Source organism: Leuciscus leuciscus (genome assembly GCF_965113295.1).
Source record: "Leuciscus leuciscus genome assembly, chromosome: 2".
Lineage (NCBI taxonomy): Eukaryota > Metazoa > Chordata > Actinopteri > Cypriniformes > Leuciscidae > Leuciscus > Leuciscus leuciscus.
The window spans coordinates 25572188-25587656 of NC_138726.1; the positions used below are offsets into that span (position 1 = coordinate 25572188).

General features: G+C 36.6%; 2 protein-coding genes and 1 long non-coding RNA gene across 3 annotated transcripts; 2 read left to right on the forward strand and 1 right to left on the reverse strand.

Moving 5' to 3' along the window:
* The first annotated feature begins 5 nt into the window (after positions 1 to 5).
* On the forward strand, positions 6 to 2824 carry LOC309492873. Its single transcript, XR_014203730.1, has 2 exons — positions 6 to 848; positions 1168 to 2824. It is a non-coding gene; the product is annotated as an uncharacterized lncRNA (long non-coding RNA).
* On the reverse strand, positions 1136 to 8507 carry LOC309492843 (cytochrome P450 2B4-like). The gene is made up of 9 exons (XM_082161895.1): positions 8331 to 8507; positions 7258 to 7420; positions 6970 to 7122; positions 6630 to 6790; positions 6028 to 6201; positions 4778 to 4916; positions 4139 to 4326; positions 3769 to 3910; positions 1136 to 3535 (listed from the first exon to the last, which is right to left on the reverse strand). Exons 1-9 carry the CDS (start codon positions 8490 to 8492, stop codon positions 3327 to 3329), a joined length of 1491 nt encoding a protein of 496 aa, XP_082018021.1. The 5' UTR covers positions 8493 to 8507; the 3' UTR covers positions 1136 to 3326.
* A 1630-nt stretch (positions 8508 to 10137) lies between these two features.
* tmem208 (transmembrane protein 208) lies at positions 10138 to 14891 on the forward strand. Its single transcript, XM_082161923.1, has 6 exons — positions 10138 to 10351; positions 10502 to 10597; positions 10682 to 10741; positions 13434 to 13570; positions 13691 to 13775; positions 13871 to 14891. The coding sequence occupies exons 1-6, from the start codon at positions 10346 to 10348 to the stop codon at positions 14012 to 14014; spliced, it is 528 nt and encodes a 175-aa protein (XP_082018049.1). The 5' UTR covers positions 10138 to 10345; the 3' UTR covers positions 14015 to 14891.
* Positions 14892 to 15469: the final 578 nt, after the last annotated feature.

Consider the following 15469-nt stretch of genomic DNA (forward strand, 5'->3'; position numbering starts at 1 on the left):
TTCGATACATAACACAATACTGAACTCATGATACTATATTATTGCGATACTCCAAGACATAAAAGGTTAACAAAAAAATGTACAGTTGATTAAAATTGTTAATTTGGTTTTACATTGTGGGTGTAAATGAATAGGCTTGGACTTGGTGCTGGTAAACCAATGCACAGGACAATAGTGACATCAGAATTCAAATATTTATGATTCTGAAAATACAGAATTAGTTTAGATGAATATGCTTGCAGTCTGTTACTGACTAGATATATTTAAAATAATCTAGGCCACTTTTTTTCTGGTAGCATAAGACATTTGGCATTATCAGGACGGACAAATATTCCCCCATTGCATTATTATACATTATACTCAACATTATATATAGTAGTTTAATGTCTGACACTGAAACTCTGAAAAAGTCCAGGGAGTGAATTTCGAGAGTGCTTTGCGTTCCAGTTCAGAGTGTAATGTTGTTTTTATATTTCAATACATCTGAAATGTCATTGAGAGCATGGTCCCTCTAGTAAATCACTGCCATTTACACCCCTGGTTGTGTGTAAAAACCTAAATGAGTGTATGGACATTATGGATGGGGAAGAGTATATAATAGAGAGGGAATAGAAATTATATATCAAAGGTGGTGCTGAATATGGCAATATAGAAGCCAATCATGGAGGACAGTCACCTGTTATCAGTTAATAGTGTACAGTAGGGGGCGGTACATGCTACGTTCACTTGGTCGTATTCACCCAAGACAAGACAGACGAAGGAGAAAGGCATAAAGTCAGTCTTCTTGCGCACGTGGCTGGTGGAACCAAGCAGACGTGTATGTAGTCGTGGAAGAGGTTTATAATCAGGTAAAGAGTGTATTATTGTCGGTTTGGCAAAGAGTTATTTTACTAATCGGTATCGATTGTATTGATACTGCTATCTAATTCTGTTTTTAAAGTGCACCGTATTTAAGCTTCCGTGTCTGTGTGTGACTGTTGGAGCTACGCTGCGGTGCAACAGTATCTCTCTTTCTCTATCGTTTGGGCTTTATCTCACTGCTGGTTCTGCCCTTGTGAAAAGAGAAACAAAATATTGTATGTTCTGAATTTTAGCTTGAGATATAAGCTTTTGTGTTGCTTAAACTTTCCACTCATGTTTTGTTTCCATTCTTTTCATTCCTAACAGCAGCTGGAAGAACTAAGCAATGGATAAGAAGAGGAACCGTGCCATTTGATGTTTTGTGATAAATTATATATTTTATTTATTTGCATATTTTACAATATAAATCATAGTCCCAACATTCATTTATTTTGTAGCCTGACTACATCATGCTCAGTCAGTATGAAGCCGAGCTTTTTAGCAGCATACAATACATGGATTTCTCGGCGACGTCATCACTGCATGCGCACGCAACCAGGAGGCAGAAAAGACCCGCGGCCTTCGTACCAGAGTAACGTTAAAGGGTTTAGGGTAGGCTAGTAGCATAGTGGTGGTGTTGTCGCTAAGTCAAAATGCTAATTATCATGTTAGACTAAGTTAGTAATGTAACAGCCAATGTTAGCAGTGCAGCATCTATAGAGCCCGAATTTGCTTTTATATCATTTAACCTTGTTTACGTTACTTTACGACCTGCAACATTTCATGACTTCACACATATAACGTGGCGATAATATTAAAAAACGTACTCTCAGCAATGGTGAGATCTTGCCGGATCCCTACGCAATACATGACGATCTTTGGATTGTGGATGACAAGTGGCCAGCAATTGTATGGCCTGATATAATTATTTTATTCGAAATCCATGTATAGCCTACACTACTGTTCAAAAGTTTGGGGTTGGTAAGATTTTTATGTTTTTGAAAGCAGTCTCTTGTGCTCAAAAAATCTGTAAAACAGGAATATTATGAAATATTATTGGAACATACATTTTAAAATGCATTCAAAAGGAAAACGTGTAATTTATTAAAGCTGAATTTTCAGCATCATTACTCCAGTCTTCAGTGTCACATGATCCTTCACAAATCATTCTAATATGATTTGATGCTCAAGAAACATTTCTGATAATTATCAATGTTGAAAACAGTTGTGCTGCTTATTTTTGTGACATATTTTATTTAGGATTCTTTGATGAATAGAAAATTCAAAAGAACAGCATTTATTTGAATGTTCTCTTGTAGTATACTACACACTTGGTATACTAAATGTCAAATTTGCGATCTAAATAGCTGTTTGAAAAAATAAACATGTATTTTTTTCACTGTTCATAACTGGTTGAGCAGTTAAACTCTAGTATGTGCTCATGACAGCACGTATAATCCATCGTCAAATCTTTGATTTACAGTAGTCCTAAGTAACGTTATATGTGTGAAGTCATGAAATGTTGCAGGTCGTAAAGTAACGTAAACAAGGTTAACTTATATAAAAGCAAATTCGGGCGATGCTGCACTGCTAACATTGACTAATACATTACTAACTTAGTCTAACATGATAATTCATACATGCATCACAGTATGTCCGGATTTTGATTCGTAAACAGTTGGACTTTTTACATAATGTTATATTAATATGAAACACAAACAAACAGATCCAACTCTGAAATTGCAGTTTATTATTGAGTCAATAAAAAATTACAAACAATGCGAAATCTACGTTAATTACAATGTTATTTTATTCTTTTATTACAGAACTCGGCATAACAGATAGCGGTTTTTTGCCTCCTGGATGCGTGCGCATCCGGTATTGTTTGTATACAAGAAACCCGTGTATATAGGCCTAATTGTTTTTTTTAAATGGTATTAAAGTGTATCTTAAAAGCAAAATAAAAACAAATACTAAAACGCTACCACTGGAAGTGTCATGAGATTGCACAATGGAATAGCTGTGAATAATTGTTAAAAGATAAATGCAATTAAGCTGCGAATTATAGTGGTCACATTTCCATTAACACGTTTGATGCATTTAAGAGACTGGGGCTAGTTGTCACAAGAGCTACAGTCTCAGTAACTAGGCTAGTTTTCCCTGGCAGTGATTTTGTATGTTAGTTTTAAACGCCATTCAAATTATAATTTATTTTTGCTGTAGGCATTGGGCAAATACAATAAAACCATATTGAGTTTAACATCTTGGGACAAAGGAATTTTTCATAAATGTCAGTGCAAGTTGTCACATGTGCTTTATATGTTGTAATTTTATAGTTTAGTAACTTCGAATATTTGTTGGTTTAATGTCTTGTGCGTTTAAATTTAGCTGTAAAGCTAATATTAGTTTAATGGCAGGTACCATTGTGATCGTATAATGTGATAACCCACTACTGGGGCATGTTTTCACTGAAGGGCAACATATGTTCAATGAACAGTTTCACGAGTCTCCCCAGGTGTACGTAGTTGTACAGTCAGACGGTAAGGTTTCACTGACTGTATCCCACCATATATATATTTGAAGTCCGGCTCTCCTGCATCCTTCGGCCATATCAGACGGAATTGGCGGAGCACCGTGACCAGGATGAGGAAGAGCTCCATGCGAGCTAGATTTTCTCCTAAACACACACGAGATCCTAGGAAATGGAAAAGTGAATGTACATAATACCAATGCACAGTTTGTTCACATTCTACAACACAAATGTGCTTTCTATTTGATCAATGTATTGTTTTGATCATACCAATGACCCGGTCTGTATAGTAATTAAACAGCTCAGGGACACCTCTGTCTGGATTACATATAAATAAGATAAATGAGTCTAGATTAAAATATCTCTTTACACTGTCTAATAAAACATGCACAACATACCAGCAGAAAAAGGAATAAATGCATCAGGCTTCACAAATTCCCCCTTTTCATTCAAGAAGTTTTGAGGGTTGAATTCATGTGGAAACTTCCACTGACTTTCCTCTCTGAGAGCAGATGACAGATAAGGGATGATAATTGTCCCCTGTAAGAGCAGATGTTTTTAACAAGATTAGCAAACCTCCCTTTTATAGTGAAGATGCTGTTTAGTTGCAGTAATAACAGTTTGGGTGATGGATTGTTTTGATCAGATTAAATAATGGATATATGTTCTATACTCTTTCTTTTATGCCAGTTTTATGTGCCATATTAACTCTACACCTTTGATGTAAAGAAACATTTGTTGCCACACGGTAATTATAGTAAACGCCACCTTCGGGATGCTGTAGCCCTGGAATTGAGTGTCGGTTCTGGCGGTGTGAAACAAACTGAGAGGAACAATGTCACCAACACGCTGACCCTCATGAATCACTGCTTGAACGAAAGGCATGGCGTTTCTGTCCTCATATGTGACATGTTCACGAGCACCAAGGACTTCATCAATCTCCCGTTGACATTGCTCTGAAGATGTATAAATAGATATTAAAACAAAGACACAAATAGACATTGAAAGACTATGAATGCAAAAAATAAAAATCTCAAAAGTAAAAATGCATTATATCATTCGAGAATCTTATTTTGCTGCATATTATTTTTTAATGCAAAATCCATAAAGAAATCTGTAACCCAGCCCACCTCATTTTTAGAAACAGAAATTTGCAATAAAACACACACACACAGCTATCATTTTGGGGAAATATAAAATGTATGAATATTCAAATTTTTCATGACCAATCTTTAGCCAAATAAAATATATCAAAATTACATGGATTTACTCATGGCAATTCACCAACATGTATCATTTATATTTCTGACCTGGATACAATTTTGCCATGTAGATCATTTACTTTGACATGCAAAAGTTTTTAACATAAAAACTCTCAATTAGACACATCTTATCCACATTCCTTACCCTGAATATGAGTGTGCGTCATCAGATAGAGTGTTAAAGTTCGGAGTGTGTTAGAGGTTGTGTCAGTTCCAGCCACAAACAGGTCAAACAGCAAAGTGATCATTTGTGAGTCATCAAAGGTTGTGTGTTGATCTTCTCTCTGAAAATAAAATGATCTACTCACAAACCATTTTAAATCAACGAATATCAGGGGTGTAACGATACACAAAACTGAAGGTTCGGTACCTCCCACGGTTTTGACGTCTCGGTTCGGTTCGTTGGGGTGTGTTTTTTGTTTTGTTTTTTTTAAACAGTGGTTTAATGAACAAATTGTGTATTTTGTTACAATTAAACGTTTCGCAAAGATAAAAAATAATAATAATAATCTGCTAAATGCTGTAAACTATATAGGGAGCCCGCACATAAAGGTTAACAACAGAGCCTAGACTTTTAGCCTAAATTCAGATGCTATTTATTTTTAGATATAATAATCAACACTCAACAACATTGTATGAAAACATGTAAACTGCACATAAGGCAGTTGCATTAACTACTCTATTCATTATTGAAATATAATAATAATAATTTACACAGTTGCTGTCATTTTCATGACATATATTTTATACATACATTAAGTAATCAAGATATCATTAACAGGTTAAGTAAAATATAATATATAGGCTAATATAGTGCATTTATTTAGCAAGAGTTCATTTCTCTAGGAACCAACAAGCTGAATGACTTGCCTGAGGTAAATATTATGCTATGTGACAAACTGCTCTTTTATTGACGTCTTTCCGCTGCTGAAACACTGATTGAGCGATTACACGAGTTATGATGACTTTCAGTAAGTAGGCTATACTGTATCTTTCAACATACTTTCAGGTGTCCATTCATGTTTATTCTGTAACTGAGGAAGAGAATCGCGTTTACTCGCGCTCCGCCCTGCCGCTTTAAATGAGGAGCCTAGTAGCCTACAGTGATCTGAAACGCCAAATCAAACAGCGCCAAAACGACATTTATTGTTTGAATTTCGTGATAAAATAGACAGAATTTGAAAGATTTCACCTTGCTTATTATCGAAAGTAACGAAACATTAGCCAGGGCTGGGCCGGGGTAGCAGGGGGCAGGGCGTTTTCGGTACGCGAAATCGCGATACGTATCGTGGGTGGTGTATCGCGGTTTACACCCCTTACGAATATTAAACTCATATGCTGCTGAAAAAAAATCAATAAAAATACATAACACGCACAAACCATTGTAAGTATTACCTTCTCCATCGCCTCCAAGTAACAGTCAATCACGTCTCTTGGCTCCCCGGTAACATGTGACTTCCTGTGCTCATCCACAACTTTAAGAATATGTTTTCTGATTGTCTCAAAATAGTGAAAAGCTTTCCAGAATGGCAGTGGAAAAATCCTTAACACTGGGGCTATTTCATAGAACTGCAATTCAGAATAAAAGCTTATATATATATATATATATATATATATATATATATATATATATATATATATATATATATATATATATATATATGCCAAGTCACCTTTATTTATATGGCGCTTTATACAATAGCCTAAAGATTGTTTCAAAGCAGCTTTACAGTGATAAACAGGAAAATAATCATTAAATAGAAAAATCTTACAATCTATGTACAATGTACAATTTATTTTAGGGGTGGCTATTTACACTAAGTGAAAACAAACACTATAAATAACAATAAATAGCAGCTTGCTTACACAAAGTGCAAATATTAGTAATATGCCTATGCCTATATCTGTCCAATGGGGGGCGGAGTTTGTGAAAATAGCCTTTAACAACAAGGTTGGCTATGTAATTAGATGCTGCCTTTATTTTTCATTGTATTTACCATTGCCCATGGTCCAATGACAATCTTCGTAAGTTTTTCCATAGTTGTGATCAATGTCTGGAAATATTCATCCTGATAATTGAAACGTGACCCAAAAATGATTGAGGCAATGATGTTTGAAGCAGCTCGGTGGTACAGATGTTGAGGGTCAATTGACTTTCCTGGTAGAGTTGTAGAGATATAAAGACAAGAAATGTTTTCCATTCATGAATTTGAATTTTCTTTGGCAATTTTGAGATTTAAAAAATGTCCATATTCAAACATAGGACACTGAACATGTGATTAAATGTGTTACGTTAATATAGAGATTGAAGGTGACAGGTGAGGAGGCGGTATATACCAGCAGATTCCTCCAGTTGTGCGCAGATATATTTGACTTCTTCCAGAATCCTCTGCTCCATACTTCTCTTTCCAAGGCCAAAGTTCCTCAGTGTGGTCAGAGCAAAGCGCCGATGTTCCCGCCAGCTGTCTCCATAATCTGCCATGATCACCCCTAAACACACAAAATTATCAGGGAACACTCTAAACCCAGCAGGGAGACTTTTGCAGTGCAATGCACTTGGCTGTGTTATGTGAGTTGTATGATTTGCTACTTGAGTACTCTAGTATTTTGTGTATGCTGCATTACCTTTGTTCCTTGTTACATGACTGACCATCATGTTCTCTGGTCTACCAGCAAACTCAGCCGCTTTTGTGATCAGTGCCTCCCTGATCATTTTCTGTCCTGTCAACACCACTGCTGGCTGTCTACCAATGTTCAGTGCGTAGATTGATCCATAGCGCTGAGCAAACTGTACAAAAACATTCAAGTTGAAGACCACAAACTCAGAGCAGCATGTAATTGCTGTCATGCTGTATGAATGAAGTTTGATTTATTTTCATAACTTTTCATAAGGGTACGTTTACAGGACAACGATATGCTTAAAACGGAGAAATTTTTCCTTTGAGTTTTCCGCGACCATTGGCAAAACGATCCCCATTCACACCTGATTCACACGGATCTGTGAAAACAACTAAAAACGCTGTTGTATTTTTTTATCGAATGCCAGACACATGATAAACATGACAATAATCCAACATAATAGGCTAGTTTAAAAATATTAATTAAATATAGACTTCAACAAATAGGAAAATAACATATAAAGTGTCATTTATAAAATAGAATAATTATATAATAATAATAATAACAATCAAAATAATAATAATAATAATAACATAAAGCCAGGCCATGTGCAGGACGTCATTGTCTTCAGAGATTCGCGTTTTTGTTGTTTACATGGAGACACGTTTTCAAAAGTTTGCCTTTCAGGCACCCAAAATGCCATTGTCGTGTAAACGAACAGACAAACCGCATAAACATTTTAACTTTTTTTAGTTGAAAACGGTTTTGTGTAAGCTAAAAACGGAAGACTTGCGTTTATATAACGACAACAGTGTTTTGGGTGCCTGAAAACGCAAACTTTTGAAAACGGGTTTCAAACTACAAGTTCGCCATCTAATGGCTTGGCAGCAGAATAGGCCTACAGCGTTTTTAGTCATTTTCGTGGTGTGAATGGGGATCCTTAACGTTCTAGCATAGTATGGTGTCTGTCCAAAGACTTCTCCGTTTTAAGCATACTGTTGTCGTGTAAACGTACCCTTAGTTTGATGTATTTAGTATTTTTAATGCAGCAGTCTCCTGTTTGAGACCGATGTGCTTACCTTGTCAAAGTCCTTTAACGGGTTTATGCGGTCAAATTGAAGCAAATTTCCAAAAAATGGAACGGGAGTGGGTCCAGGGGGGAAGTTTTTAGGTCGCCGAATTCTGAACTGCAAGAAGAGAAGAAAGGCTCCGAGACACAGCAGAACCAGTGCGGTCAACATGTTTACTGATCTATTGGACAGTCACAGCCCATAGAGAACTGATACGCATGCACACTAAACTACTTCTTTCAACTCTGCTGAACTCTTAGGACTTTGCTGAACTGGAGTCGGGAAACATAGACTGTAGGTGAAAAGTTAAACTATGATATGAGTGGAGAGGTAATATCCCACCAGAGGTCATGCCACACAGTACTCTTGATAAAGTTCCTCCTGAAGGTCCAATAAACATGCCCTATAACATTGTCCAAGTTTGCGGATCTATGACTGCAAGTTTGTGCAGCAGTAACCAATTCTTTTTTAGGTTTCGATAGCCAAAATATTCTAGTGACCAAACCCAAGTCGAATTTTCTATTTACTGTAGTTTCTTTAAAATGAAGAAAACATGTTTGTTTTGTGTATTATTAGGTGGTGCATAAAGTCTATGATCACATGTGCTCTTTGAAATGCACAACAGAGCTTAAACTGGATTGTCTTTCTGAAGTAGCCATAGCTAGAAATTAAATTGTGACCCTGGATCACAAAACCAGTCTTATGTTGCACGGGTATATTTGTGGCAATAGCCAACAAAACATTGTATGGGGCAAAATTATTGATTTTTCTTTTATGCCAAAAATCATTAGGATATTAAGTAAAGATCATGTTCCATGAAGATATTTTGTAAATTTCCCACCTTAAATATATAAAACATTTATTTTTGTGAATGGATGCAGCACTATCGCCAATAGAAATGGACAACTTTAAAGGCGATTTTCTCAATATTTCGATTTTTCTGCACCCTCAGATTCCAGATTTTCAAATAGTTGTATCTCGGCCAAATATTGTCCTATACTAACAACTGGAAAGATGATGTATTCAGCTTTCAGATGATGTATAAATCTCAATTTTTTAAAAAAAATTACCCATAAGACTGGTTTTGTGGTCCAGGGTCACAATTATGCTTTTTTAAAAAAAAATTATTTATTTATTTATTTATTTTACAATTATGCTTATTTGTATCTTTCCATTTTTATCCAGTGACTCACCGTTACCTATTCTCAATCACAATGGTATTATGCCCATGTTTAGTTTTCAACATCAGGTATTCTGAAAACAAAATGAACTGACACAATTTTTCAGAGCAAGCATATTTCGCATATCAGTACTGACCACTCAGTTGTGACTGGTGCAGTCAATGTGGGCCCAGTTTGCACATCATGCACAATTATTATTATTATTATAATTAATTATTGCTGTAATGTCCTTCAGCATGGGGAATTCTTACCAAACATCAATTTTGTGAAAGTAACTTGAAAAACTGATTTAATCATATATAAAGTCTTTTGTCTCAAAATATATGCAACCATTCCATCCAAGAATCCACTTTAGCTAATTGTGAAAGATTTTAAAAAAATTGTTAAGCTACACATTAAATCAACTTTTACTCAAAACAACATTTAGACATTGTAAATTACCTATTGGATTAGGACAATTGTGCAATGCAATTTTATTTTTTTACCAAGCGTACAGACAAGTAATCTTTTTTATCTTCTTCTTTGGTGTTTTATGGCAGTGGGCATCAAAACAAGTAGGCTACATTAGTTTTTGCAGTAATCCTGTACGTACATGAAATTAGCACGAGGTGGCGTCAAGCCCAGTTTATTGCATCTGTGACGCATTTTCCAAGCGCCGGAAACGCGCTCGCGAACGCTGATGTGTTATTTTGCAGTTTATGGTAGTGGTAGTAGTTTAATTTGGAAGATTATTCCTTAAAAATAAGAAACCGTTAGTTTTTTAGATGCCTAAAGGGGAAGGCGTCATCACCGGGTAAAAAAAAACAACAACAAAAACAGGCACACGAGAAGAACTCAGGGAAGATGCCGGTATGAGTCAAGCTTAACAACTATTCAAAAAGAATCATGATTAATTAACTGTGTCATATACATTTATTCATATGATAATTGTAAATTATGACTGGCGAGATTTAAGTGTTGTGTCAGTGCTGTCTTGTGGAGTAATATATTTCTCGTTAGCCGAAAGGTAAAGTTGGAACCAAAGGCAAAAGACAAATCTATGAGGAAAACCAGGCTACTCTAAAGTTCTATTGCAGAATCATCCTGGGAGCAAACGTAAGGCCTGATCTATCTATCTATCTATCTATCTATCTATCTATCTATCTATAAAGCAATAATTTTTTTTTCAATTCTTTTCAGGCTATTTATGCAGCAGTCAATTTCTTGCTCTTTTACAACTCATCTACATTTTGGACATGGGTAAGTCACAGTATGATGTGCATATTTTGGTTGGCTTTGTTCAGTGATGTGAATGAGCAAATCCAGATTGTTTTTTTTACATTGTTATCTACACATGTCAAATGGAAATTTCAATCTTTTTGTTGCCATGGACCCCCAAATTATAATAAATTCTCATCCTCATGTGAGAAGCCTCCACCCTAAATTTTGTAAGACAGGCAGTTATAAATATTTTCATTTATAATACAGGGCCGTTGAATGCTTGTATCTGATTGGTTGACGAACGTTCTAAGGTGTGAAATTATTTTCAGGGAAACGCACGGCTAAAGTAGTTCCAGGCAGGTCTTGACCGCATTACAGTTCCATATCACTTCGCGTAGTTAACTGCAATAACGGAAAATAGGATACAATTCATAACAAGAAAAAAAATGACCGACAATTTAGATTTTCCGGAAGTAAATTTAAATATTTATGGTGAACATGAAAATTTTAACAACTGGGCGACGTCAGTATTGGATAACCCAGATGAAAAAACAAATAAACGGAAGAGGACATCAAAAGCAGCTGGCAACAACAAAAGACATAAAACAATCAGTGAAGAACAGCTAGACAGACTCGAGGGCGAAAAACATGAAGAAAACACCAAAAAACAACAGCTTGGTCTGTCAATTTGTTTAACGACTGGCTTAAGGCCAAAAATACGTCTGTGGACAAAGTAGAGAGAGACGGGGCAGACGCTTTAAATACCCAGCTGTGGGTTTTCTATGCCACTGTCCGAAACGCATCAGGCGCAGAGTATTCAGTGTCAAGTTTTCTCTCCCTACGAGCTGGACTGAACCGCTATATATCCAAATACAACATCATTGGGCAGTCAGAATTCAAATCATCCAACAACGTATTCAAGGCCGTCCTCAAAAAGTTTCGCAAGGCTGGGAAAGACTCCAGTTCTCATCATCCTCCCATTTTGACCTCTGAAATAGAGTGCATTTGTAACTCTACGTAGCTGTCACCAGACACAGCAGCCGGGCTGGTTCGCAAGGTCTGGTTTGACATTCAGCTGAACCTGGCAAGGAGGGGGCGTGAAGGAAATCGAGAATTAAGACAGCATTCATTCGTCATTAAAAAAGACAAAAATGATGATGAATATATTTGCTTGTCTTATAATGCAGAAACAAAAAACCACAAAAAGCCCACCGATCCCAACAAAGACTGCTACCGAGGATTCATGTTTGCCAATCCAGGGGACCCCCTTTGCCCGGTTAAAAGTTTCAGAAAGTACCTCGCCAAATGCCCACTGATGCCATATCCTTCTATCTTCATCCACTGAAAGATTCACAGGTGAAGCTTGACAGGAGAGATTGCTGGTATTCCCAAGAACCGATGGGTGTGAACTATCTTGGAAACATGCTTCCGCGCATCAGCGGGGCAGTCGGGTTATCCAAAAGATACACCAACCATTCATTAAGAAGCACTGCAGTTCAAATGCTGTCAGAGGCAGGGCTGGAGAGCAGGCAGATCATGTCTGTCACAGGGCACAGGTGTGAAACAAGCCTGAGAAGCTACTGGGCACCTTCCGCTACAGAAAGAAAGAAATTGAGCATGATCCTCTCAGGAAACAAAAGTACAAATGAGAATCAAGCCAAGGATCACCAGGGGAAAAAAAACTCTGCTAACATGCGCTTGATCTGCCATTTTCGATGTCTAACTTAACAATCAATGGAAATGTGCAGTTTAATTTGAATAAATAAAGTATATAGTCCTATCTTTAATCAATAGAAAATTGAACTGAATATACATAAATAGATAGTCCTGCTGCACGGGTTTTTGTTACAGCCTACTGTCAATAATAGAAAAAAAAATTTAACGAATGAATAAATAAATAAAATAATATTGATGCACATGCTTTTCTGTCTCATTATTGCAACCTCTCTCTGTCTCTCTATCTGTCTATCTAATAACTGCACTAATAACTGCATTAGTCTGCTATCAGTGGCTCAAACCTCCGTTACTAACTCTTAAATTACGTTTTGGAATTAGCAACGAAGGCATGGGAATTGATGCGTAAGAAATGAGTCCTACATACAAGAGCGTTTTAATGACAAAAACTTGACAAACGTCTTGAAATACATAATCTGAACAATGTTTCGAGGTGTGGTAACTGTAGTATAAGCGGAATAATTTACTCCAGGCCGTTGAATTATTAGAAAAATAATGCACACCCGAGGTGTAAAGGCCACTCCGCTTCACGTCATGACCGCATTACCACCTCGGGTGTGCATTATTTTTCTAATAATTCAACGGCCTGGAGTCAATTATTCCTTATGCATAAAGACCCAATTTATACTTTGAAAAAATAGTATTATGTGTAAAATATTGTTATTTTAGTTTGTGTTTTTGTTACTTTGTTTCATACTCACTGTAGTATTGTACTGTTAGATGTATTAGTTATTTTTTTTATTCAAATCTTACTTTATTTTGCAATGTTTAAACTTCTTTTCTCTATGCTTTTCCACGGACCAGTTTGAAAAACCCTGATATAGACAATAATATCCATCTCTCTATATTTGCTAGGCTTTAGGTCACTGTATGTGTGGTTTTTAGTCAACTGTGAGAGAATGAAGTGTTGGCAGTTTCTTGGTAAAAGTGAAATCTTATTCACTCAACTCCTTTTCCAGTCTGGTGCTGAATCCCTCTTTTGTCTCTTTTGTACCAGTTCTCGCTACTGTTTGCAGTGGCGGTCTACTTTGGCAGCTACAGATCAATGTCAGCAATGGCTAAATCTACATTTGCTGAAGATGGTAGCTTGCTAGATGGAGGGATTGACCTTAATATGGAACAGGGCATGGCGGAGTGAGTTGGATGTTTTATCTGTATATTTACATCCTCATTATATGTGTATTTTCAGTTGGTGATAAATATTCCTGATGGTAATATTCATAAGTGACTTTTTTTTCTTATATTGACATGCAGACACCTGAAGGATGTGATTATCCTTACTGCCATTGTTCAGGTCCTCAGCACTCTGTCATCCTACTTCTGGTACTTCTGGCTCTTGGTGAGACTGCGGAATTGCTCTGATTGTAACATCATGGAGGTTTCTCTATTCCATTTTTTTCTGTAAATGTATTATTTGCTCTCTCTTTACACCAGGCACCTGCAAGGGCTTTGCATTTATTGTGGGCAAACTTCCTGGGCCCCTGGTTTTCTGCCGATTCACAGGCAGCCCCTGAAGAGAACGAGAAGAATGACAAGAAACAGAGGCGACAGGAAAGACGACAGATGAAGAGATTCTAGACTCTGTTGAAAAACATTTTTTTACATAAATTGTACAATTACAAAGAACATGCAATCTAAATTATTCTGTGATATTCGATATGGCAGGTTAGTCCAGACAATAGATTAGGCACTGTAAAGTGTCTTCAACTTTCTTTTTTTTCCCTCACTTGTCATCAACTGCTCCGTCCTTTTCAGCCCTCTGGATCCTTTTTCTTACTTCATGTCCGTCTTAAAATCTCCAGCTCAGGTGCACCACAGTCATAAATCTGCCTTTTTTCCCCCTTTTTTTTTTTTTTGCAGTGAGTTAAATGCACACAAAATGCCTTTGCTTACCATAGTGAGCTTTCATATCATTAGTTTGAGTTGTTAATGAGGACCTCTCATCAGGTGCAGCTACATGGCCCATTGCCCTCAGCAATTTAGACTTGAGGCTATATGAACCTCGCCAACCACATGAAATTTCACAGCACTTGACTTCAGCTATTAGAATTCCCTCTTTAGGCTGTTTAGAAAATCATTTGCTGATTCTGTATCAAAGATCAAGTCTTTGAGATGTGATGTGAAGTTACAGGTGCAGCCTGGTGCTGCTTTGAGGGATTGCAAGATAAGACATTTACCTTGTGTGGCAACAAAAGACTGTCTGGTTAGACATTTTTAACTTCAAATTAAATTATACTGTTTGTATAAAGTTGGATGGGTCAGTGTATATATAAATATATAATACACATGACGTCACAGTATTGACTGGCCCCCAACATCAATTTAACAGTTCAATAGACTGAAGCAATGAGCAAAAGATTATACGAACTGCATCTTGACAACCTTGTAAAAATAAGTTGCTTCAGGTGAAATTTATGAATACCCAATGATTATAAATAAACTATTATAAAATGGTGATGAGTTTTCTTTTTAAAACACAACTCTGCCCCTGACTCTGTTCCCAGAGGCCCTCCCAACAGTACGTTTAAGATGTGAAACACACCTGACTCAACTCATTCGTTTTTTTAGTAGTGGACTCCAAGATTTAAAATAGATATATATTTTTACTGTTAAGGGGCCTCCATGAATAAGGCAAATTGTTCTCAATCCCGTTCCTAAAAGCCCCTGATGTTGCACAATTTGGATGTTTCCCTTGTCTGACCTTCAGGCTGGCTCTTGGAGTCTCTACTAATGACCTGGATTAAATCAGATGCGTTAATTGAGGGCTGTTGCAGAACCAGGATTGAGAGCAACTGTAGTAGTTGTTTCTGCTTTAAATGAATACATTTTTAGTTAACTGTATGGTCTGATATGTACATTTCTAAAATACATAACTTGGACACAGTCACCCCTGATAACAGATCACTCTAAATTGTAATGTAGACGTGCATTTTCTGTAAAGCTGCTTTGCCCTTCTTACATCTGAAAAACCTCCTCACAGATTATTATGATGTGCTTATTAACAAGTATTGTCAAAATAAATAAATGAATTGA